Source organism: Sceloporus occidentalis, unplaced genomic scaffold (genome assembly GCF_023333645.1).
Source record: "Sceloporus occidentalis isolate IW3139 unplaced genomic scaffold, rSceOcc1.0.p SCAF_61, whole genome shotgun sequence".
NCBI classification, from domain to species: domain Eukaryota; kingdom Metazoa; phylum Chordata; class Lepidosauria; order Squamata; family Phrynosomatidae; genus Sceloporus; species Sceloporus occidentalis.
The window spans coordinates 4,049,508-4,076,693 of NW_028317041.1; the positions used below are offsets into that span (position 1 = coordinate 4,049,508).

The window sequence follows — 27,186 nt, forward strand, 5'->3', positions numbered from 1 at the left end:
AACTTGGCCTAGGGAGACTAATGGCTTCGGCCTCATGAGTTAAGATCCGTAAGAGCAATTCTATTGGTCGCCACCAGGGGGCTCGTCTGGCATTAACCAATGAAGAGCACCTGTCCTTTATTGGTTAATGGCAGAGGAGCCCCCTGCCGGTGACCAACAGATTCCCTCTTACAGACTTTTAAAATCCTGGCGCCAAAGCTGCTAAGTATTTTAAGAACGGGCGAATATTCGTGGAATACGAAGATTTTTTCCCCCCTGGAAGACGAACATGAAGACTTGGCCGGCGCCCAAGTCTAGTTATTATATCCTGATATGTAAAACCATAGAATTCAAAGAAGGTGTCATTTATTTTTCACACGACTGTACATGATATTAATACATTGCAAGGCTCAGCATATATCCTTTCAGTACTGTTCATCTTTACAAAAATCTTTTACATAACAAGTATGGGAGGTTGAAAGATCTTTATCACTTTGAACTGTGATAAATATAGTGGTTATTGGCAGGTAGATGTGGAATCAGTGTCTATTCATCTCTACATTGAGTGTGTGTATATGTTAAATCAGTACCATTCACCGTATCTTAAAATATATAAACATTATGTGTACTCAATTATGGCTGTATTTTAAAGACCATATGGCTTTTTATTACAATTGTTTTAAAACCGGAGAAAAAAACTTTCATAAAGGCAATATCAATTATATGGCAAAAGTTTTCCGTATAGATACAAAAGCCGCAACATTTTAAATGTGGAACAATATTCTTTAAGTAGTTTACAAAATGCTATTGATGTTTTGTGGTTTCAAATATGTGTGTACCTTTTTCTTCTCCTTAACAGTGCTAAAGAATCCCATCTATAAGTTTTACAGATTCCCATCAGCTGATAACAAGTGGATATGTGTCCGAGAGCAGATGTCGGAGAGCTGCATGTCTTTTCATATCCCGAAACAACTTCTTACCCTGTACTTAAAAGAAGACACCCAAAGGTAAGAAAACAAGTCAACAATGACATGTTTTTGACTCAGCAGAAATGATTAGCTTCCCGAATATTTTATTTTTAATTGCGCGGCAATCATTGACCATAAGGCAACATCTCCAGTTTGTTCCACGGCTCACTGTAAACGCACATCGAGTAGTTAGCATTCCCAAGGCATCAGCTTTCCTGTTGGCAAGTACTTCATCTAAGTGTTTGCATGGCCAACTTTTAATTGATCCCAGCTACATGTACAAATGAAAGACAAGATAGTGTTGGCATACTGATTTTTTTTTCTCAGATGCAGGGAACGTAGCCTCCTCACCCCATTACACAATTTGGAGTGTGCTTCTAGCTTGTAGTGGCTGTAAATTATAAAATGATTTAAAAAATGTTTTTTTTTTTCCTGAGAGGTAGACACACAGCGTGTGAGCATCTGCTTACTAAACATTTCACACACTCGTCGTTTTGGCAGTGAGATCACAGCCAAAGATCCCTTGGGTTTTTGCAGAGGGATAATGTTATAAGGATGTGCTTTTTAAACCTTTTGTTCATTTACCGAAGGAAAGTGTCCAGGATATTGTTTTCTAGCATTTTGTATTTTCTACTTTTGAATAGCTGTCTTACCTATCATTTATAATAGAACAATAAAGACAGTGGAGCATTCTCCAATTATAATCGGACCAGCTTGTTAAAATGTAATATATTGCGTACAACTAAAATTACTGTAAATAAATAAAGCTAAGGTGTACACGAACACACACACACAGTAGAGATTGCTAAGCGTGGGCATTTAAAAAGCAATTACATTTAGTCAAATCTCCGTTTATTGACAAATCATGACAAGATATAGTCAGAACAAGCAATGGCATACATGTACAATACGTGTACAAAAACACATGTCATGAAAACATAGAAATGCGTTCTCATACCAAATATGCAGAACATAATGACAGCGAATAAAATCGCATAAAATGGCAGTCCCGAGTCAACACAGAGAAGCCACGAAGGGCAAATACCGTAGCAAAAAAAGAAGATACAATGAAAAACCATCCGCAAGGAGAATGTGGTAAAGCCTAAGCGCCGTATGATGTAACGGTGTCAAAGAAGCAATATGGGCACTGTTCAGATGTTTGTGAAGATCAGGGTTGTGAGTCAAAGGGAATAACGGGCCTGGTATTGAGGTAAGACTCGTGGTGGCAGCTATACGTTTAAGAACTTTCAGGGAAGCCGAGATGGTTGGGTGCATGCGAATAGTAAGCCCCCAAAATTTCTCCGGCAACCACAGGGCCGTAGAAATGCGATGAAGAAAAAAGGAGTCCTCAATTGCCACCCACAGTTTGGGAGCCTCCATCGACCACTCCACCACTCGACGCAGATGAGCCGCCATCCAGTACCATTCAAGATTGGGGAGACCCAAACCCCCCTTCGTTTTAGGTCTGATTAGATGAGCTAACGACAACCGAGGTCTATCACCCCTCCACACATACCTCATGAAGACCCTATGACATGCTCTGAAAAAGGATCTGGGCAAAAAAATCGGTAAACACTGGAAAAGGTAGAGGAACTTCGGGAGGATACTCATCTTAATAACCCCGATACGCCCAAACCACGATATATGGGGAGCTGCCCACCTACGGAGATCATCTGTCACCGAGGAGAGCAGCGCTATATAATTAAGTTGACGCAATAGGGAAAGATCAGCAGAAATCCAAATCCCAAGATACTTAAAAGCAGACGCTTGCCACTTAAAAGGGAAGATTCGAATCATAGCAGTCTGCAATTCAAGTGGTAAATTAACCCCCAATATCTCCGACTTTTGCAAATTAATTTGGTAGTTGGAAAGGGTTTTAAAGTGGTCTAACTCTTGGATAACCTGCTGGAGTGAAATGAGTGGCCGAGTTAGCATGCAGAGCATGTCGTCGGCATAAATGGCAAGTTTGTGGGTACAACCCGCAATGGTAATACCAGAAATATCAGAATTGTGTCTCAATGCTTGGGCTAAAGGTTCTATAACCAGGAGGAAGAGCACAGGAGACAAGGGACAGCCTTGGCGCGTCCCATTATTGAGCCTAAACCTGTCTGACAGAATGCCATTAATTTTAACCTGAGCCGAGGGATTATGATATAAGGCCTTGACCTGATTCATAAAAGAAAGTCCAACATCAAGCTTCTGTAAAACCCGAAATAGAAATGGCCACGCCACCCTATCAAAGGCCTTTTCGGCGTCCATAGATACCAAGGCCAATGGGATATGAGAGTGATTGGCATGCGCTATAATATTAAGTATCCTAATGGTGTTGTCCCTAGCCTCCCTCCCCGGGACGAAGCCTACCTGATCTTTATGTATTAGTGAGGGCAGATAACGCTGCAAACGTATCGCCATAACCTTGGCTAGAAGTTTCAGGTCAGCGTTAATCAGAGATATAGGGCGATAACTAACACACAAGTCTGCATCTTTGTTTGGTTTGGGTATCACCGAGATGTGAGCCAAATTCGATTGGGGATCCAGTGCCGCCCCATCAGCTAAGGAGTTAAATAAAGTCACCAGATGAGGTCCCAACATCGAAAAAAATTTGCGATAGTACGCTACAGTCAGACCGTCCGGGCCCGGGCTCTTACCCTTAGGGAGGAGTTTTAACGCCTCTAACAGTTCGTCACTAGTGATCGGGGCATTGAGAGCAAGTCTAGCCTCTGCGTCCAAGGTGCGGGAAAAATGTTTGGCCAAATATGCATCAATGCGGTCCAGGAGGGCAGGATCAGAAGCGCCCTGGGTGTTCAAATTATACAGCGCTGAGTAATAAAAATGAAAGCATCGGGCAATGGCATGTGATTCGTAATGAATAACGACATCAGAAGTTTTAATTCTAGGAATGTAGGAAGAGGCTCTCTGGGCCCGGAGAGCCCTCGCCAACAATTTGCCTGGTTTGTCCCCCAGTTCGTAGAACAGCTTTTTAGTCAGTAAGAAGTGACGTTTAGTGGTGGTGTCAAGAAGGGAGGCCAATTGATCCCTAAGGGTGTGAAGTTGGGGCAAGATGTCAGGGGCAAGCGTCAACTTGTGGGACTGCTCAAGGTGATGTATCTTTTGCATGAGCGTCAGCAGACTAGCCAAGCGCAACTTTTTGAGGGTGGCACCTATTCGGATAAAGTGGCCCCGTATCACCGATTTATGTGCCTCCCAAATGACAGGGAAAGCTAAATCATCAGTAATGTTATCCGCAAAATAATTACTTAAACGTGTTGTTAAATCTTCCATATGGGAGGGGTCATGAAGGATGTTCTCATTAAGCCTCCAACTCCAAGGTTTAGGTGTATGATGTGTAAGCTTAAGAGTGAAGTGTATTGGCGCGTGGCACTGATAGACTGGACCCCTATATCTGAAACAGATAAGCGTAGTAAGTGATGGTGGGAAAGGAACAAGCTGTCAATTCTTGAGTAACTATTATGGACAGAGGAGTAGAAAGTGTAATCCTTGGTAGAGGGATGTTGCAACCTCCAAACGTCCACCAATTGGTGAACATGAAGGAGCCGCTTGACTTTCCTAATGCTAGAGAATGGGATATTAGATCTCTGGGAGGAGGAATCACGCAAAGGATCTAGGATCATATTCAGATCGCCCCCAAATATATTGATGCCCTCCTGGAAACCCCCAAATTTGTTGAGCATATGGCACAAGAAGGAAGCCTGACATCTGTTCGGTGAATACACATTGCCAAGGGTCACCTTTAAGGCGCCTATATAACATTTGAGAAAAATAGCTCTACCGTCAGGGTCCCTCCAGATGTCCAATAACCGAAACGGAACAGTTTTGTGAATAACGATCGCGACACCTTTGGTCTTGGAGTCAGGTGCGCTAGCAAAAAATGCGTGAGCATAGCGTCTATCTACGAGTTTAAATTCAGTGGTGGCTTTAAAATGCGTCTCCTGCAAGAAAGCAATATGTGGAGCAGTTTAGAACGCTGTTGCGGTTTGTTTAAGCCTCTGACATTGAGAGAGGTGATTTTAGGGGCCATGGCAGGACATCCAGAAAGACCCCCGAGATCGAGCGACACCCACGGAGCTAAAAGAAACAAAAATAACTAATAGAATTTTAACCATAGAACCGAAAACAAAACAATAATTCCAAAACATGAGCACTAACAATGACTCAGGATGCCGAAGCATCAAATAATGAGCCGGTTGACCTAGAGAAAGGTCAGAAACCATTACTTTAGCCCAAAGAGAGGGTAAAGCAAGTAGGCTCCGGGGGGGTAGAACAACACAGCACGGCATGATGCGCCCCTAACAACTGTAACTAACACAAATACAGTGTATAATGCCACAGCGCACCAAGCCCTTAAGATATCAAACAAAAGCCGGTTGCAATAAACCGAGCGTAGAAGTGATAGAAACCAGAGCAACATAATCCCATGGACATAGGAAGATAACCCACGGGAAACAGGACTGAGTAGTCCATATGAAACATGGCAGCCTATGTGGAATGAATGAGGGAAAATAATCATGACGGGCTCGAAACCTTACGGAGGAGAGAACCGGAAGGGCTGCCAAACAAATCATAATATAACGGGACGAGTCCCCACATAAATGAGGGGGAAAAAAAAGGTCCATAACATTCGACGAAAACTATATGAAACGATCGAGAATCAAAACGATAGGCGAGAGAAGGAAAATAAAAACAAAAGAAAATAAAACCGTATATCAGCCACCAGGGCACATAGGAAGATACCGGCGGTCATGTCCAGCAGAGGAGGTAGATCCGATGACTGCAGGAGTCGGACACCGGACAGTCTGCTGTACCGGGAAAAATGACACTGTCGAACGACGAAACAATGTCCCACTACGAAGCATCCTGAGGCTTTTGACGTTTCCGCCGTTGAGGCCGTGGTGACCAAGCTTTCGACGGATCCAATAAATTGGTAGGTGTAGTGAAAGTAGATTCCCAATCCGTAATTTCACAGGGCGACAGCCCCAAGGCATCAATAAAAGAAGGCACATCGCCCGCGTGACCGATCAAATGCGTGGCTGCCCCTCTTCGGACAATTAAGGCAAATGGAAACCCCCACTGATAGGGTATACCCGCGTCTCGGAGGGCCTGGGTAACCGGTCTCAGGAGGCGTCTAGCTTGTAATGTCAATGGAGATAGGTCTTGAAAAATAGTGATGGCGTGCAATTCCCAGGAAAGAGAAGCAGCATCCCTATAACGCCTCATGATGTCTTCCTTCAGAGGGTAATTTTGTAAGCAACAAATGACATCCCTAGGCGGCGCGGATCCCGTTGGTTTCTGCTGCAGGGCCCTATGTGCTCTATCAAATCCAATAACCACCTCTGCGGGACGTTGTAGGATCTTATTCAAAATCGATTGAAGGGTAGGTATCAGATCAGCATGGGAGACCAACTCCGGAATGCCTCTCACCCGTAGATTGTGACGACGGCCTCTGTTATCCAAGTCCTCTAATTTCCGTGTGAGGTGTATGAGGGTAGAGGATTGTTCCTTCAATTGTTCGGTAAGCAGGTCTATTGTTTTACAGATTTTAGGCTGCTCGTCCTCCAGGATCGCCACGCGGTCTCCAATATGGCGGATGTCTTTTTGGATCTCCGCCAAACTCACGTGTAGCCCTAGCGATAATGGCAGCAATATCATCCTTCGTAGGTAAGGATTCAAACTTCTCCTGCCAAGGCGAGGACGATAACCGCGGAGAGGTCGATAGCGGGTCCCGAGGATCGTCCGCATCAACATCGCTGAGAGCACTGGCCGGCGAAGATGGAGGCCTGTGAGGTGAGTCGCGGGGATCGTGATCCGAGGATGCCGCAAAGTACGAACGAACTGAGGCATGCGAAGCCTTGTCTCTGGAGCCCGAAGGCTTAGGAGTGGTATTTGGTCGGTTAGTCTTGCCCATGGTGCGATGTAACCGGTAACCGAAGCATAAAATCGGGCAAAGTGCGCTGGAGCTCCGGACTTAAGCGTCCATCTTAGGTGCCGGTCGGCCACGCCCCCCAAAAAGCAATTACATTTAGAACTGCTCAATACATATACATTAAAATAATTATAGCAATACTAACTGCCAGAGGTAACAATAGTTTTCTTAGATTACTTGAGGACTCTTCCAAGTCTGGCAACAATATATACACTAGATGGGATACCTGACCGTCAGAGACCATCAGAGACTTTTATGACATTGCATTCGAAATACATAGACATTACTATCTAGTTTGCCCCCCCCTTTGCAGCTATAATAGCTTCCACTCTTCTGGGAAGGCTTTCCACAAGATTATGGAGTATTTCTGTGGGAATTTTTACCCGTTCATCCAGAACAGCATTTGTGAGGTCAGGCTTTGATGTTGGATGAGAAAGTCTGGCTCCCAATCTCTGTTGCAGTTTATCCCAAAGGTGTTTAATGGGGTTGAAGTCAGGGCTCTGTACGGGCCAGTCAAGTTCTCCAAAACCGAACTCATCCAACCCTGTCTTTACAGACCTTGTTTTTGTACCCTGGGCACAGTCACTGTTCCTACAAAGTTGGAAACATAGCATTGTCCAAAATATCTTGGCATGCTGAGGAATGAAAATTTCCCTTCACTCCCCTGAAAAACAGTCCCATGCCATTATCCTAAGATATTTCTACACAGACGCCCTATAGTTTGAGCAAACTTGGTTGCTCAAAAGATTGTGAGTACCAATCTTATAGGAGGGTTAATATCTCTTGTATAAACAATATTATACTATTATCTATATGCTTCTTTTATTTTTCATGTGAACCTGCTGAGAGTCTCATAGAAGACATCACATGTGATTTGAATCTAAGTATACCTGTTTTTTTTTTGGGGGGGGGTTTATTTACTATGCACGTGGGTGTTATTTTGTAAGGACGGATATGTTCAAATATTGCATAACACTATTAATATAGAGTTATTACAAACGGAGCGCTGCACTCTCTTTTGACAGTTGGAACAATGCAGCCAGGCAGGTAATGTTCTCCTGGGATCACCAAACCCAGACTAGCCCTTCAGACTGCCACTGCCAACATGTTTCCACTGCTCCAGTGGAATCACAATTTAAATCACTGCATCCAACGCTTGGCATTGTACATGGTGATGTGAGGCTTGCATTCAGCTGCTCGGCCATGGAAACCCATTCCATGAAGCTCATTTTGTGCTGATATTAATGCCAGTTCGGAACTCGTCAGCTGTGGACTCAGCAGAGCGTTGGCGACTTTTTATGTACCATGCGCCTTAGCACTCCGTGACCCTGCTCTGTGACTTTACATGGTCCTCTCCTTTGTGGCTGTGTTGCTGTTGTTCCTAAATGCTTCCACTTTCCAATAATACCACTTACGGTTGACTGTGGAATATCTAGCAGGGATGAAATTTCACAAATTAATTATTGCAAAGGTGGAATCCAATCACAGTACCACGCTTGAATTCACTGAGCTCTTACGAATGACCCATTTTTTTCACAAATGTTTGTAAAAGCAGACTGCGTGGCTAGGTGCTTGACTTTATACGCTTGTGGCAATGGGTCTGATTGAGACACCGGAATTCAATAATTAAGAGTTGTGCCCCAATACTTTTGTCCACATAGTGTAGATCAGTATGGAAAGTAAATCAATTGGCACATGTTCTTTTACATAAGTCTCTGTAGCATATAATGTAGCCATTTTTTTTCAATATACTGTTGATTCATTTATTAAAGTTTTAAGAGTTTATTATCACATTTTAAAGAATAATGTGCTTCATCAATGTCATGGTCTGTTACCTAGTCAGGAATTAGAAGAAGTACTTAAATTCCAATCATGGGAGGGCTGGCCACATTCTTTGCAAGGTGTAACTCCTGCTAAGTGGCCCAAAACACATTCCTGAGAGAATACATTCTGTTTTGACATACACTTCCCTGGAAGAACATCATATAAAACCATAAAAGAAGTATTAAAGGATCCGCTCAATGTAAACTATGTGTGATGGCCTGGTGGTTCTAGGACCCCAGTCGCTATATGTGGAACTCCACATAAAACACCGAAAGATACTTAAGGCAGACGACCACAATTTTCAGATTATTATATGTATTGAGACTGTCATCAATTGCCATTTCTACTGCTATGTTTTGCATTTTTGCTCAAAATTGAAGAAAAGGGATATACAAGTTTTTCTACACATTTTTTAACACATTTCAGCTGCATAAAAAGGTTGATTTTCCCTGTAGGTAACAATGAATCACTTAATCTTAATTGCTTCTTGTGCTTTGAAGCAGATAATGTATTACTGCTGAATATCATGGGTTAGTTTTGCAATTTCTTTCTACGTAGAGACAAATTTACTTTTATCCAAGATTTTGTGGGCTATTTCTTAAACTCTGAATTTGGATCTGTATATGGAATATAACTGGATCTGATAAGGCTGATGAATTCATTAAGAGTGAACAAATGTACAGAAAAAGGTCCAGATACAGAAATAAACATGATATATCTCCCAGGATACGTAGCCATCATCAGAAAGTAGACGTACATAAATTATTTTTATTGAATGGCATATCATAAACGACTGTGCCATTTGTTTATAAAATGAAATAATGCAGTTAACTATATGCCAGAAGGCTTGTGTTTGACATTTAATTTGCGCTGGCATGGTTATGGGGCAAGTCGTGGCAACTATTTATTTCCATTGTATTACCTATGCTTTATGTTGGCCCAACTTTAATCTCACACTCAGTAGTTTAGCACTTCATAATGCATTGTTAATGTGCCCAAATTGGCACAGCCTACAGAGAGGGTGGCAGATAAATGTAACAGCCTCCCATCAAAAGAACTGATAAAGGTTTGAGTCTCTACATCTGGAAAAATGGGCAGACCATGGGAGAATGGTTCTTATGTGCCGTCAGATTCTTTTCCTGTGTTACCATCACTCGCGTGGTTGGCAGAGCATGATGAAGCCCTGTTAAATGGAGCACAGCGCCTCCGTGACCCACTACCACTTTTGTTCTCTGGTGTTCCTCATTTTTAGGAGCCTGAAACATTTAGTGGTATAGGTGTAATTATGTTCTACCACATTGAAAATCATGGTAACTAATAAAGGCCGGAGTTTCCATCATTGCTATAAGCATAACTAAAAAGCAGATATTGAGAATGGCAAACACTACAGCTCACGAAATTGCTTCCTTGCGTTCTGTTTGAAGAAAACATGATGTAAATGAAGTGCTCTTAAAGTAAAAACTTTTTCTTCATTTTGAGGTATTTGAGGTGCTTTCAACTTATTTCCCCTTACTATTCAAATTGTACTATAAATAGGCTGATTACAATTTATTTTGGACTTCTTTTGTCATTAATGTTTCCATAAATTAATCATCTTACATAAATTAATCCATTGCCTAAATGGAGATGTGCTATGTACCTCCTTGAAGGTCAGTAGGAGGTATATTAAGGCAGCAGAACACAGACATATCAAGTAGTGCTGTAAACTACACAACGTGGTAGCACAGGTGGCATAATGGTGTGCCAACCATACACAACCACTAGGGAATGTATCACCATGTTTTCCTGTACAGAACTTATACTCATTGTCCTAACAGCAAAATGTATGATGTCCGCTAGCGGGATAACAAATTGTATTTTTATATATTTTTATATTGTGTTGACCTATCACATTTGACATTTCAAATACATCTATCTACCTATTTTGGGGGTTAGCGTTGAATGTTATAATAAAACCAACAATGATGGTTGTAATAAAAAAACTATTTACTTATTTTTTCAGTGACTTCTGCTTCTAAATTAGTATTCAGATCTATTTTGTTATCCTAAAATCTCCCTAAGATGCACGATCAGTGGTTATAAACAATAATTTATGTCAGCGGATGGTTTAAAAGCTGTAAAAATGTTGTGGCTGTCAAATAATTCCTCCTTTCTCACTTTTAAACATTACCTATTTTTTAACAGTCCTATTTTGATGAAGTGCAAATACTTCATGCCTCAGAGGCTTAGGTAATCATATAATTAATCATATGCTGGCTCTTTTAGAGAGAAAAGTGCTAACAGCTTAAAATAAAAACTGTATATAATTAGTTTACAAAGCACAGAATAGAGAAGAGAAACTTATTTTAGGAATATAATTTGTTAGATGCATGAATGGTGGTTGATGCCTGTGAGTACAATAGCCTCAGATAGAATGTTACTGATGAGTATAAATTGCATACTAAGTATACTACGACTTATTTTAAAGGAACAGTCATGTCAAAATATTTAATGTGCATTGAGCTTAATGTTTCTAAACATATGGCTTCTTTATTACTGGGTTGTTTGGCTAGCCGTTCTACTTGGACTTAAAGCTACCTTCCCTGGAGAAGAAGTCTAGAAAGAGATTTTGTAGAACCCTGGAAATTTGTGTGATACTTAATACTTAAATCCTGGTCCTCCTGTACCTATTCCAAGAACCACTACCTCTACGCTCACCCCTGACACTTCAATACCATATGCTGACACATACACTCATGATAACACAATATGCTGATGCCCACCTACACATGCAATGGGTGATGGCTAGACGACTGGGTCAGAGCATCTCCAAAGCTGCAGCTCTTGTGGAGTGTTCCTGGTCTGCAGTGGTCAGTACCCATGAAAAGTGGACCAAAGAACGTGGGGGACAAAGGCTGCTGTAGCTCAAATTGCTCAAAAGGTTAATTCTGGATGATAGAAAAGTGTCAGAACACACAGTGCATCGCACTTTATTGCGTACAGTGTGCCTGTGCTGACCTCTGTCCTCTCCTGAAAGTGCCTACATAAGTACTAAGTGCATAAGTACTGAACCACAAAGCAATGGAAGAAGGTGGCCTGGTCTAATGAATCACGTCCCTCTTCCTGCTACTAATTCGTCTCGCTGTACAACCCAGCACCCTGGTTGCTATTTCTGACACTGCTTACCTTTAAGTCATCAGAAATAATTACTCCTAAGTCCCTTTCTTACGCCCACGGATGTCAGCGGGTAGTCCTGGCCGTGTCCCCTGGTATGCTCATTAGGCTTTATTTATACTAAACTGGGAGCTTAAAAGTACATTTCCAGCATAGTTGTGACTTCAACTTACTGTCTTCCTTGTGCATTGTGAATACATGTAATACAAAATTTGGTTGGTCTGATGACTTGGGTTTATGTTCTTAATGGAGAATTCACAGGAGAGTTGTGTTTCCACTCTATACGTTGAAGAGCCAACCCTGGTGAGTGGCTGCTGCAGAATGAGATGGATTCTCCCTGTATAATATTATACTTATATAAGTAAGATTTCTTCACCCTTTGAAAAACTTGCTAGTGCTGGCCTTTCATAATGAGCAGAATTAAACTCTCCTGAAAACTCTCGCCTTAGTGAATAAATCCCCATTGATTTAACTATGTATTATGCAGGGTCTACTAAGCACTTCTTTCAGGGGTTGACCTCTCTGGGGGTAACCCTTTATGCTGTATGTTGGTAAGTTAATATTATACTGCAGTTTAGCATATACATTATTGCATATAGACCTTGGGTTATTATTGTGTAAAATAACAATGAATATAAGAAGTTTTATTCCCATCCAGCCTCTTTTTATTTCTATTGTAACAAAAGGAATATAACAAAGAAAAATGCCTTAGCTGTAAAAAAATATTACAATTAAAGCAATAGGTCTACAGGGTTTTTAGTGAAATACTTGGAAAGGCTGTTAACGTTCTACTAAAGTGAGCATGTGTTCCTTTTTATAGGCCTCGCAAGTTCATTTATTATACTATATAATAATCCTTTTTCTATTGTGTTTCACAGCCCAAATAGCTTTCTTTCTATTAGTGTCTAATCAAAAAATGTATTTTCATACACTAGGCAAGTCATATTTACTTAAATTACCTGAAAGTGTCAAATCCAATTTTTGTTGCTTTGTAAACATTTACATACATAATAGTTAACATTTTTGTATTGTTTTATTTTTAGAGCTGCGTTTATTGCTGCCACTGCTGTCTTTAACTGACAGCAGTATCATAAGTACATAGAAAAATTCTTTGCTCACCCCTCAGGCTTATTGAGTATGTTCACTAATTATCCATATTGGGTGTGACTCCAAGTTAACTCATCACAGAGAGGTGTATTACTGTATTTTCTTGTTTATAAGACGACCCCCCCCCAAAATTTGAATATTAATTTAGGAAAAAAATAAAAATCCTGAAAATAAGACTACCCTTTAGGAAAAAAGTTTTACTAGTAAATATTAATGCACATGTAAACTATTTTTTTAATATTTAATAAAAACTATGAATGAGAAAAATGTCTTGATTTCATTTCCTTTTATTTGCGAACCTGCCCCCCAGTTATGCACATCTGCCCCCAGTTATGCACATCTGCCCCCCAGTTATGCACATCTGCTGTGTGGTAAGGGGGGTTGCTCATATCTGCCCCTTGGTACATCCATTGGTACAGGCATGGTGCATTGCCTAACAACCAGGTGTCCAGAAGACATGTCAGAATTGTCAGGAGACTTTGCAGGAGCATTGTGATTTCAGCTCCCTCACTTTACTATTCATTATGAAGGGCCAACACTAGCAAGTTCTCCAGCAAGAAGGGCTAAGCTGACCGTGCATAAAGTACTCTTCAATGTAAGGAGGAGACTTTGAAGAAATCTTATTAACGAAACTATAAATTGTACAGGACCAGCCACGCTCTTACTACAGTAGAAGCTCACTGGGGTGGGCCATTCATAATGTACAGTGAAGCCCACCAGTCTGCATTTGCTATACCCCCTACTTTATATGCAGTCCTACCACTGCAAGCAAACCTCTCCCTTAACACCGGTGTGGTCACTTTCCTCTTCATTGACTGGGCACTGGTTCTTTGGTCCAGTTTCCCACTCTTTATACAGTACGGAACTTTAAAAGAGCCTGTCCTTCCATACCTATTAAATAAAGACTAGACCAACTACGAGCAAAAGTGCTTGTTGGTCTGCAATTCCTGTCTCAATCATGCAGGTCTTGAGTGGTGCCATTTCTCTCTTAAGGGAGAATAAATGTACTTTATGTGAAGATATTCCACTACCCTGACTGTGCCACTCCACTGACCCTATCTAGAAAGCATTAAACAGACCTATTTCTAGTTAAATATATATTTTATGATATCTATTGGGACAGATAAATAAGAAGAAGTAGGTGCTGGAAATTTGCACTATGAATCTCTCAAATATGAAAAGATCATATGCAATTGTAAAACACAGCAAGCATAACTGAAAAGAGTTTTGATGTCAAAGGAGAAAACTCCCTCGGGGATAGTTTTATTTTCATACTATAGTATTATTATATATCATTTCAAATTCACAGAGGATAAATAGAATAGTTTCAGACTGATGTGGCAATCCAGTTTTCAGTACAGAAAACAAACAAAAATCACCGTTCTGGATGTTGGTTACACAATTGCAATGGATGCAGTTTTTTCATAGGCTTATTAGATTTTTTAGTATATTAAAAAAACAGGGAGTAGGTGTTTTTTTTTTGTTTTTTTTTTAATGTTCTTTTTATTACCTTAAAATTTTGAACAAACTGCAAAAGAATTAGCTTAGAGTGGACTCATGAGCATCGCCAGCGTAGAGCTTAAGTGTCCCCCACCAAGCCAAGACTTGCCCCTAGCACTGCTCTGTTATGAAATCTGATTGTGGTATACTGGGCCCCTTCATAAGCCTTGTCTGGCTTATCTTTTGTGATCAATGTTGGGGGGCGTTCAATAAATAAGAGCAGACCACCATGAAAACCAGAAGAAGTGGAGTTTTTGTTATTTCATTAGCAGGCGTAATGTGAACATTAATGCAAAAGTAGAAACCTCCATGTGGTTTGTAGTTTTATTTAAGAACATATTAATCCCATGTTAATTGAAATATAACCCAATGATTTAAATACAGTGAAAAAAAATGTTCACAAGTTTATTCTGTGTGGTGTTGTGCTTCCACTGTGGAAGAGCTTTTCCTTTTATCATACTTAAATCTGGGAACTCTACAGATTTAACCCGGAGGCTCCAGAAATCAGAGCGGATTACGGAGCCTCCGGGTCAGTGTGTTTAATCTCTAGGCAGGGAAGCTGGTCTTCAGATATACGATATCTCTTATTTGATAACTATCGGAAGCAGCCCTGGAAAGTCCCCAGACATGCACACCTTTTACATGTAAAGACAAATGTGCTGAATCAATGGTGGTTTGGTTTGTGTTTGTTAGAAATGTAAAAAAGTGTGGTCCTAATTTCATGTTTCATTGACTTTAGCTCAAATTAATTACTGTCTTGGCTTCTTTCTGGCAGGATGATTTTTTGGGGGTGGTACTGTTAAATATAGATCATTGTACTGCAAATATGTGGCTCTAATTTGTTAATTTAACATGCAGTTTGCTTTAGTGGGGCTGTCGGAGACAGTAAATTATCCCTTATAAGTATGCATTATGGAAGAAAAAGTTGGCTAGTTAAATTAGATGAAATTCACGAAATCTTACTCATCTTAATACATGCTTAAATACTTTTAAGAAATACAGGTTTTCTCTTTCTTTACACCAGTACTACACACAGGTATCATTGGCCTGTTAATTCATGCTAAATACTACTGCTTTGTCCTCCAGAAATAAATCTAAAGGACATAGAAGCTGTGATCTTGTCTTATCTTTCATGATAGAGTCATTTAGATATTCTTCAAAAAATATCTAATGTGACTTTAAACTACTACTTTCGGTTTAGTGATAAATCTCTAGTATCATCAAATGCATTCAGTTATAGGTAAGCATTGTGAGAGTGGAACTATGGTCCACCCCCTACTCATGGACAATTGGCCACTGCCCAGAGGCCTCTGAAAAGCCCTGCACACTTAGATTATGTGGAACAAATCTGGAGAGATCCTAAGTGTTGAAATGGTCCAGTAGATAAACAGCCACTGAGGATTCTTTAAAAAGACCAGGTATGGGACAGTATTTTAAAAGTGGTCTTATCGCCATAGCAACTGATGGAATGGCCCAGTCTGTGGCTGCTATGGTCACAACACCACTTTTCAAACTTTGCTTCCACAGCACACACCTCCATTGATATTACAGCTCCCTGGGTCAGTCAGGGGAGATCAGAGGATCTATTTATCCAGCCTTGATCCCCACTGCCCACAAAAGTGAGAGTCGGAGAGATATTTGGGACAATGCCCCAAAATCAATATTGTCCCACAAAATAACAAGACTGGTGAGAGGTATGTGACACAGGTGCCTCTCAATGTTGTCTGAGCACATCAGTGGTCTATCTGGATGATGTCTAAGCATCACAACGAAATTTGTTCATTCAGAGAACTGCTACAATTCTAGGATGACAAAATTATCGTTTTCTTTCCAAACAGAATCGAAGAACTGAAAGAGTTGGGTGACCTATCACCACACTGGGATAAACTGCGTCAAAGCGTTATCACTCATTACGAGGAGATGGTTTGTGTCTACCAGGAAAACCTTACAGAGTTGGAGAAATATACAGGTACCCGAATATCGCTTTTATACTCATTTAATAAACCTACTAATCCATAAGTGTGTTTTATGCATGTCATGTTGTCACTTTGCAACAGGTAAAATTAGCATGTAGCATGCAACACGTATGAAGCCTTTTCTTCATAACCATGGAATCCTGTTGTCACGGTCCGCGTCACGGACCGCAACGTAGCGATTCCCCCGAGTACCCGCGACTAGCGGGTACTCGAAACTTACCTCTCCCGCAGCTCCGGGACCTTGCTTCGAGGTGCCAGCAGCCAACAAGCACCCGGGGCAGGTCCTTCAGGGTATCCCCATCGCTAGAGATGGGCGGTACGTACGGGGGCGAACCACGCCCCCTCTCTTGTAGCTTGCCTCCCTGGAGACGACGCAACGTAACTAACGTTGCGTCGTCCGCGGGGGGGCGGAGCCTGGTCTGAGCGGCAGATTCAAAAGCCGAGCACTGACTTCCATTCAGTGCTCGGTTATTGTTCCTGCTGAGTAGTTCGTTCTGAAGTTATACTTACCTGATTGCTTCTCCGTTGCTGACCTGTGCCTGTTCTTGACTTCGCTGCCTTCTCTACTCCTACCCGGCTTGTATGATAACCATCTCCGTTGCTGACCTGTGCCTGTTCTTGACTTCTCTGCCTTCTCCACTCCTGACCTGGCTTGTTTGACGATTCTTGATACTTCTGTGCCTTGCTGCATACTGGGTTCCTCACACAAGAACATTGTGACAGAATAACCGAGCCATTATGGAACCCGCAGGATTGGCTGAAGCTGTTGCAGCACTTACCCAGCAGATGAGTACATTTACTCAGTCTCTGCAAGATATCCAGACAGGACAAAATCAACTCAGACAACAGATGCACCACCTGCAGTCCAATCCTAATATTCCAGGAGATCCGTTTCAGGCTCCCTCTATGAGTCAAGAAAATTTGGGTTTCCAGGGAGCATCTGCCCCTGAACCACCTATACCTATGCCTGAGAAATTTGCTGGTGACCGCAAGAAATACACTACGTTCATGACATCATGCCAAATAATGTTTAATTTGAAACCAAGAACGTATACTTCAGACTATATTAAAATACACACGGTCATTGCTTTGTTGGCAGAGGAACCCCAGCTCTGGGCCCACCATCTACTGCATAGCAACAGTCCTATATTGGAGACATGGGCTTCTTTCCGCCAAGCCATGGATGCACTATATGAAGACCCTTTTAGGACCACCTCTGCTACCAGTACATTGAGAGCTCTCAAACAGGGAAAAAGACCAGTAGAAGAATATATAGCGGAATTCCGACGTGTTTCCATGGAAACTTCATGGAATGAATCAGCGTTACATGATCAATTCCGGTTGGGGTTATCTGATAACATCAGAGACGAATTGGCTCGCACCAGCATTCCTAATTCCCTCGATGAATTTGCCAGACTCTCCATTCAGATTGATAGGAGACTACGGGAAAGAAAGGCGGAACGGCTTACGACTCCTTCTTCTTCATGGCCTACCCTGCGACCTCCCATAAAGACAAGTTCTAAAGAACCTCCTGAAGAACCCATGCAATTGGGCCTCATCAAAGGTCCTCTTTCCACAGCGGAAAGAGAACGTCGTACAACTCTTGATCTGTGCCTTTACTGCGGCGGCAAGGGCCATTACGTCGACGAATGCAGAACTAAAGCGCGTTCTGCAAAGGGTAAGCTCAAACCCTTATTCTCTCCCTATATCAGCAAAAGACCTCCACATTTCTCAAACCATCTGTCTCTTTCCATATCCTTACAGTGGAAAGAAAGAACCCTCACTTTGGCAGCCATGATTGATTCAGGGGCCAGCAGCAATATACTGGATTCCAAGCTCATTCAACGTCTTGGAATCACCACCCGGAAGAAAACCACCCCGATATCCATTCAACTAGTAGACGGAAGCCCTCTGAAGACAGGTCCTATCACCCAAGAGACTATACCATTACGCATGTATATTTCTCCTGATCATAGTGAGGATATAGTGTTTGATGTGGTTCCTTCTCCAGTTTTCCATGTCATACTGGGACTCCCCTGGTTAAGAATCAATAATCCTGTTGTCAACTGGGAGAAGGGCTCTGTTCGCTTCTGTGCTAATAAAGATTCTGTTTATCGCACCCCCTCTCTGTCTATCAATGTGGCTCACGACTACAGTTCTCTACCCGTCCCCAAGATTCCATCTCATTACCGCGAATTCTCCGATGTATTCGAAAAGAAGGGAGCAAACTGCCTTCCACCGCACAGGGAATATGATTGTCCCATAGAACTATTTCCAGGTGCACCCATTCCATTCGGTAGAATTTATCCTATGTCTGAACCAGAACTCATCACCCTCAAGGAATATATAGATGAGAATCTTGCCAAAGGGTTTATACGACCCTCCACATCTCCTGCTGGAGCAGGCATATTCTTTGTATCTAAAAAAGACGGTGGATTAAGACCTTGCGTGGATTACAGAGAACTGAACAATGTAACTGTAAAGAACAGATACCCCTTACCCTTAATACAGGAGTTGATGGAACGTGTTAGCTCAGCATCAGTATTTACGAAGATTGATTTAAGAGGAGCATACAACCTGGTTCGTATCAAAAAAGGTCATGAGTGGAAGACAGCATTCAGATCACGATATGGACACTTCGAGTATATGGTGATGCCATACGGCCTATGTAATGCACCCGCCACTTTTCAACACTTTATGAATGACATTTTCAGAGACATGTTGGATCTATTCGTGGTGATATACTTAGATGATATCCTGATATACTCCTCCTCCTTGCAAACACATAGAGAACATGTGTCTAAAGTATTGATGCGACTAAGAGTAAATGGATTATATGCCAAGCCAGAGAAATGTGTGTTTGAGACGCAATCGGTGGAATTTCTGGGCTTTATTTTAACACCTACTAAAGTCATGATGGATCCTAAGAAAATAGCTACTATTCTACAATGGCCACCTCCCACAGATAAAAAAGGTGTGCAAAGATTCGTAGGATTTGCTAACTTCTATCGGAAGTTTATTAGGAACTTTTCAAAGGTCATTCAACCCATTACATCTCTCACATCCATTAAAAAGAAGTTTTGTTGGACGGAAGCTGCTCAGAGAGCATTTGACTTCCTCAAAGAACGGTTCACCACAGCACCAATATTGATTCTTCCTGTGCCACAAAGGCCCTATGTACTGGAGGTGGACGCCTCTGATTCTGCTGTGGGGGCTATCCTGTCCCAAAGGGATGACACCGACAATCAACTTCACCCACTTGCCTTTTTTTCCAGAACTCTGAACCCTGCTGAGAGAAATTATGGTGTGGGAGAAAAAGAGATGCTGGCCATGAAAATGGCCTTAGAAGAGTGGAGACATTTATTGGAAGGAGCACTTCACCCCATAACGGTCTACACTGACCATAAAAATATGGAATATTTCAGAACTGCCAAGAGACTTCAAGCCCGACTGGCCAGATGGTCTTTATTTTTCTCTCGATTCCAGCTTCATATAACTTACAGACCCGGTTCCAAGAACACCAAAGCTGACTCTCTCTCACGCATGTTTGAAGTACCTACGGCACATCCACAAGTGGAAGACACTGTATTGCAAGCAGGTCATTTTATGACTATTACACAATCATTGTGGGATCTTATCCGTCAACATGGTGCGAACATAGATCCCTCTGAACTTTCACAGCTGCATCCTGATGGTGAGTTCTACTACCACAATGGGTTGCTCTATGTTCCTCCTGGGGTACGCCTGCAGGTTCTACAACAATTTCATGACTCTCCTGCAGCTGGACATGGAGGTATCACTCAAACTACGGATCTTATACGTAGACAGTTCTGGTGGCCTACACTTCAAGAGGATGTACGACAGTTCATAATCTCTTGTACTATATGTGCCAGAGCAAAGAACTCACATATTAAACCCGCCGGCCTCCTGTGTCCCCTGCCTGTTCCCGTAAGACCATGGACAGATATATCCGTGGATTTTATAACAGACTTACCAGCATCAAAACAACACACCACGCTTATGGTCTTAGTTGATAGATTGACGAAGATGGCTCATTTCATCCCTACCAAACACTTACCTACAGCAGACGAAACATCGGTGTTGTTTGTAAAAGAGATCTTCCGATTGCATGGACTACCAGAACATATCGTGTCAGACAGAGGGACTCAATTTACATCCAGATTCTGGAAAGCCTTTTGTGATGAGCTTCACATACATCGCTCCCTCTCCACAGCCTTTCATCCCCAGAGCAATGGACAGACGGAGCGCACAAATCAAACCCTTGAGCAATACCTACGATGTTTTACTTCGCATTTACAAGATGACTGGTACCAATTTCTTCCGCTCGCAGAATTTGCATTTAATAACCACATACATTCTTCAACACAGAAATCACCCTTCTTTTCAAATTATGGTATCCATCCATCCATGCTACCAGGTTCTCCGATAACCAGCTCAGTTCCTTCTGTCACTGAACAAGTCACAAGGATGATTGCCATCCACAAATCCTTGCACAGCACACTTACCAAGGCTCAACAAAGATATAAAAGGTTCGCTGATGCCCATCGTTCTCCTGCTCCTGTATACAAACCTGGGGACAAGGTGTGGCTGTCAACTACTCATCTGAAACTATCCTGTCCTACTAAGAATTTGGGACCTAAATTTATTGGTCCATATACTATTATTCGAGTCCTCTCATCTGCTGCTGTGGAATTACAACTACCTGGTTCAATGCGAATACACCCCGTTTTTCATGTTTCCCTCCTGAAGCCTTGGAACACCAATCCTTTTCCGGGTCGACATCCTGATCCTCCGGCTCCTATTTCTATTGATGATGCTGAAGAATACGAAGTCGAACAAATTCTGGATTCTAGGAGATTTCGGGGTCGTCTTCAGTATCTCATCCAATGGAAAGGATATGAGATCAACGAGAACTCCTGGGAGAATGCTGAAGAGGTTCATGCAGATGAGTTGGTTCATGAGTTCCACTCACTTCATCCTTTAAATCCTGGTCCCCTGAGAGCCCGGAGGTCTCTCCTTAGGGGGGGGGCCTGTCACGGTCCGCGTCACGGACCGCAACGTAGCGATTCCCCCGAGTACCCGCGACTAGCGGGTACTCGAAACTTACCTCTCCCGCAGCTCCGGGACCTTGCTTCGAGGTGCCAGCAGCCAACAAGCACCCGGGGCAGGTCCTTCAGGGTATCCCCATCGCTAGAGATGGGCGGTACGTACGGGGGCGAACCACGCCCCCTCTCTTGTAGCTTGCCTCCCTGGAGACGACGCAACGTAACTAACGTTGCGTCGTCCGCGGGGGGGCGGAGCCTGGTCTGAGCGGCAGATTCAAAAGCCGAGCACTGACTTCCATTCAGTGCTCGGTTATTGTTCCTGCTGAGTAGTTCGTTCTGAAGTTATACTTACCTGATTGCTTCTCCGTTGCTGACCTGTGCCTGTTCTTGACTTCGCTGCCTTCTCTACTCCTACCCGGCTTGTATGATAACCATCTCCGTTGCTGACCTGTGCCTGTTCTTGACTTCTCTGCCTTCTCCACTCCTGACCTGGCTTGTTTGACGATTCTTGATACTTCTGTGCCTTGCTGCATACTGGGTTCCTCACACAAGAACATTGTGACACCTGTAAGCATTTTGCTAGTTCCCATCAGCAGAAAAGCACTAAACACAGCAAATACCATTCTATTAAGAGACTCGGCTTCATCTCTTGTCTGCATTAGAGCAAACTGCTTATACCACTAGATAAGAAAGAAAGAATTCAGTCACAGCCATACATAGGCGATCCATTTACAGTTTTACTATCTGATCCATTAGCACTGACGGTTCTTGATGTTTTCTGTTGCCGCTGCATCTCCAAGGAGGTATTAGGGTTAAGTGAGCGCTGACAGCTCATGAATGAACTATTGGTTTTGCTAGAACAACCTTTAGATGATGCGTTCACCACTCTTTCCCCTAAAGTCATTGACATCATGGAGGGAATATACCGTATTTTTCGCTCTATAAGACGCACCTGCTGATAAGACGCACCTAGATTTTAGAGGAGAAAAAAAAGGAAAAAATATTTTGAGCTAAAAAATGGGCTAAAATATTTATTACAATAACTGAATAAGCTATGAACACAGTAAGACACACACAGTAAGACACACACAGACACAGTAAGACACACACAGACACAGTGAGACACACACACACACACACAGTAAGACACACACACACACACAGTAAGACACACACAGTAAGACCTCCCTCCCTAACCCCCCTTCTCAGTATCTCCCCTCTAACTCCCTAACCCCCCCTTCTCAGGATCTCCCCTCTAACTCCCTAACCCCCCCTTCTCAGGATCTCCCCCCCCCGCCCCGGTCACTTACCTTAAACTCCTGTGTTGGAAGCGTGAGGCGTTTGTCTCGGGTGCCGGCGCTTCACTGCTGAGCGCCGGCATCTGACGTCATATGCCGGCGCCCAGCGTAAAGCGCCGGCACCCGAGACAAACGCTTCCAACACAGGAGTTGAAGCGCTGAGGCAGGCGGCAGTGGCGGCGGCCGCCGCCAGCAAAGGATTCCTGTATATCTGTCAGGCAGGGGGGCCCGAGAGTTGCCGAGCGGTTGTCTTCAGCAACCGCTCGGCACCCCTTGGGCCCCCCTGACTGGCAGAAATCCAGGACTCCTCTGCTGGCGGCCCCCGCCGCCGCCGCCTGCCTCAGTTGCGACCCCGGATTTATCGGCGTATAACACGCAGGTAGGGTTTAAGCTCCGGATTTTAGTTAAAAAAGTGCGTGTTATACGCCGATAAATACGGTATATCGTTGCCCCCCCCCCCTCCCCCCCCCTCCCTGCCTGCATCTTCGCTCCATAAGACGCGGCTGATTTTTCATCCTACTTTGGGAGGAAAAAAACTGCGTCTTATGGAGCGAAAAATACGGTATTTAGTGAGAAGCTATGTTATCCTGTTTATGTTTCTGGCTGGAATCAGCACTCCTTTGATATCAGAAACACCAGCACTGTGGATGGGGATCAGACACCAGGCATTGTGGAAGTTTGCCAGTTCCTGCAGCAATGCCATTGTTTTTACTGTGAAATCAAATTGCAATCCCATTTTAGAAAAAAAAGCAGAATTGCAAAAAAAAAATACACACAAAGGAGTCGTATGGAACAAGAGAACACAGAGAAAAATATAAAAAATGGAAATGTGTGTTCATTCATTATTTTAATTCTTCTAAGTAAATCAAAACACGAGTTGTATAGCTTTTGACTTATTTAAGGCCATATTTTAAATGCGGCCCAGATATAATGTGTAATAAATGTGGCATCACTTTTCTTCATGCTGGGTCTCTATAGTAAACAGCAGGGGATGGCTGTCACTGGAAATACATTAGCATATCTGCACATTAAATATTGCTCTAGAGATTACAGAGAAGGTACATGCTGAGATGGAGCTATAAAAATCTATTCATTTCTTAAATCTGAGTGCGGCATGGAGTCGAAAGAAGAAAAGGGAGAGATCAAATTCTAATATTCTGGTAAAAAAAACACAAAAAAGTAAATGGAGGACCATCTGCTTTGCTGCATTACATGTTGGTGCTTAAAATTTTAAATTTCTTCCTCTCCCCAGGGTCTTCTTTCAAATCCAGCTGTAGTAAAGGAGAAAAGAGTCTAGAATTTGTTCCAATTAATCTACATTTGCAAAGAATGCGTGTTCACAGCCCAAAGTTAAAAGGTAAAAAAAATGCTGATTTTTAAGATTATTAAATGTTTAAAAAGAGACTCATTTAATAAAAACAAATGCTTTCATCTGTAACTTTCTTAAATTAATTGCACTTCTAGCTAAATTGTAATTGTTTTGATTATATAGCAAAGTGTTAGCTGTTTTAACACAGATGCGTCTTTCAGGTAACTGCCTGCACTGTATTTTAATGGCCCAAATGCTCAATGTTCTTGCGATTCTATAGATGTATTTTTCTTACTTAAAGCAAAAACATAATAGAAGGAAATTACATTTTTAAGGGCGAGTCATATTTTCCTTAAGTTCTAGAACAGCTGATGTAATCGCAGAATTGAATATACAAGCTTTAAAGTTGATAGCTCTCTGCCTTTTCATTAGCACATAGTATTGAATTGATGATGTCACAGATGGTGCCATGTATTTGTATCCATGTAACTTTTTATTTCTGTGTCACAATTGTTAAACATACATGTATAACATATCCTATTATTGCCTATCTTGCAGTGTTTCTGATGGTTTGTAAACACGACATTGTGCTCTTAAAACAAATGTTTCTAGTTTTTGCAAGCTATTGTGGGGCTCTTATTTGTTTTTTTAAACAACGCAAATTAGGAAATAATTGCTTTATCAATATTTCATTTACCAATAGTGTTGGACAAGTTAATGTGTTTGACCTGTTATTGAACTACAACTTTTTATCCTGGTCATCATAGGTTTTGCATGATTGCATGGTCTTAAAGTGTTTAATTATTACTATGTTAAGCAACACAGACAGATGTCCAAGTGCCACCAAATTTCTTAGAAGCACTGGAGCATCGTGTCTCTTTGCGCACACCTAAATAAATGACTACTCTACAGTAACTTGGGGTTTGAAGGCTCTTGCCCCTAAGTGGACTGCCTCAACACCTTGAAAATCGTGTCAGCTATAGTTTATCATTTCTAGTGGGAGAAAATCATACAGAAGCAACCCTGAGAAAGGAAATACATACAGAATTATTTAGGATGATAAGAGAGGAAAAACCTAGATCCCAGACACAGAGTTATTTGAGAATGGCCATTAGGGAAGCGTGACTTATCTATCCTTTCACACATAATGCTGCCCTAGACAGTCGTGGAACAAACACCCTGTTTATTGCCTTGTCCTACTACACAACCTTGAAAATATGTTTTACTTTTATATCCCGTTTTCCTACCAGACTCTTGAAAGCGCATGTAGAATCAATCAGGGTCCGACGCATCCATAGCTGGCAAAATACACAATGCGAACTCTCAATCCCCTACCCACCGAGTAATTTAACAGCGTTGTTGGTTTAATCAGTTCCTGGACTTCAAATGGGAAACATATTCAACAAAAGAACAAAATGACAGCCATAAAACCATATGCAAATCTGTAATGAGGATATCTCCAGTAAAAGAACCAGGCTTATTTTGTCTTATATCCTGCTGACAAGCGAAATAACCTTCCGTTACAGGGTACAGTTTTGATTGTGCAGGGGTTTTTTTTGTTTTTTTTTCCATCTTCATGCATTATGCAAATAATGTGCAGCAGGAACAGCAGCTTTGAGTGTCATAAAGATATTATCACTTTCGGTGGCACAGAAGGGTAGATCACTGGGAGAAGAAGGCACCTGTCAAATGGAAGATAGTACATTTGCTGTGTTTTATAATACATGACAAACATTGTTGATAGTTACATTACTCTTTAGACTTTGTGTCATAAAATGTTGTGACATGCTGGAATTGCAATGGTAAAATAATGCTTTTGGCTGCGTTTAAATGTCGCAGTAACACATAAGAGCGTTTTATGACAATACCTGATACAATGGTGCGTATGTAGCCCCTTTTCTAAAATCATCCTGTTACATTTAATAACAAACTGAAGGGTTGATTATTGTATCAAAGAGAACCATACTTATTAAAGCAAGTTATTTTCTTGCAAACTTTTTGCGGCTCATAACTTCACGTTTACGGCTCTGTTTTGACACATATGGCCTTGGTTTTTGTTACCAGAGCTGTGTTAAAAGTCATTAAACATAGGATTGGGAAGTGTGGCGGGCCTAGACTATATGCATGTAATTAAACCACAACATTCAATATTTAAATGCTTTTTAAGTAGAAATATAATAAGATTATATAACAAGAAATATAACAATGATACACGGCAAACAGTTTGTGTATTATTATATTGAGATATATCTCATAGAATAGATGGGAGGAAATTCCACTTAATAACATGTTACATGCAGGTTATAGATTCAACAGTCTACATGGTGACTACATCGGGCATAGAGCCGAGTAAACCTGCTGGGAGTCTTACGCAGAATATACCTTGCAAAATTATACAACTAAGTCCCAGAATCGTACAAATCAAATTCAGTGCATTCACATGCGTTAAATAGTACTATACATATATATGTATCTGTTTATTTGTGGCAGGGTGGCCCGGTTATTGACAAGAAACTCCAAATACAAATGTCAGAATAAAAGTAAAACTTGGTTTATTGTGGCTTTTCTTTAAGGCACACAGTGCTGTGTGTGTGTGTGTGTGTGTGTGTGTGTGTGTATAGATAGGAAGAAAAACACTCCAAAACCAATTTCAATGGCAGAGCCCATTTAAAAGGATTATTCTAATTTTAATCATAGTACAGTGATAACATAACACTGTGTCAGATGAAATTTGCACGTATGGTTTGTGGTGGGTTGTTAAAGGAGGGTGCACGACTGGCCACTAATGACTGGCGCTATTGTCCGAATGAGCCAGCTCGTGAAAGCGCCTACCAGCTACCTTTCACACGCAGCCGCATGCCTATGATTTATTGGCCACTGGCCATACGATGCTGAGGCCGATTTTATCTTTTCAGTCTGGTACTGGAGGGAGAACGAAGTTAACATTGGGATCAGCAGGAATTAGAACGCTATATCCTCCCAGCAGATTAACCTCTCTGCTGCTTTTATCACTGTGATTTAATTAATGTTAGAATGGTTGATTACAAATGACTCGCAAATACAAA

General features: G+C 41.8%; 1 protein-coding gene across 6 annotated transcripts in view; it reads left to right on the top strand.

The window, feature by feature from the left end:
- Window positions 1-27,186, top strand: part of LOC149287424 (inositol polyphosphate 4-phosphatase type II-like) — a 164,349-nt gene that overhangs the window by 93,376 nt on the left and 43,787 nt on the right. For all 6 annotated transcript variants that reach the window (XM_089492952.1, XM_089492950.1, XM_089492953.1 and 3 more), the window contains 3 exons: window positions 839-986; window positions 16,311-16,441; window positions 24,065-24,169. In XM_089492952.1, coding sequence (XP_089349078.1) covers window positions 839-986; window positions 16,311-16,441; window positions 24,065-24,169 — 384 coding nt within the window. The remainder of the gene's footprint in view (window positions 1-838; window positions 987-16,310; window positions 16,442-24,064; window positions 24,170-27,186) is intronic.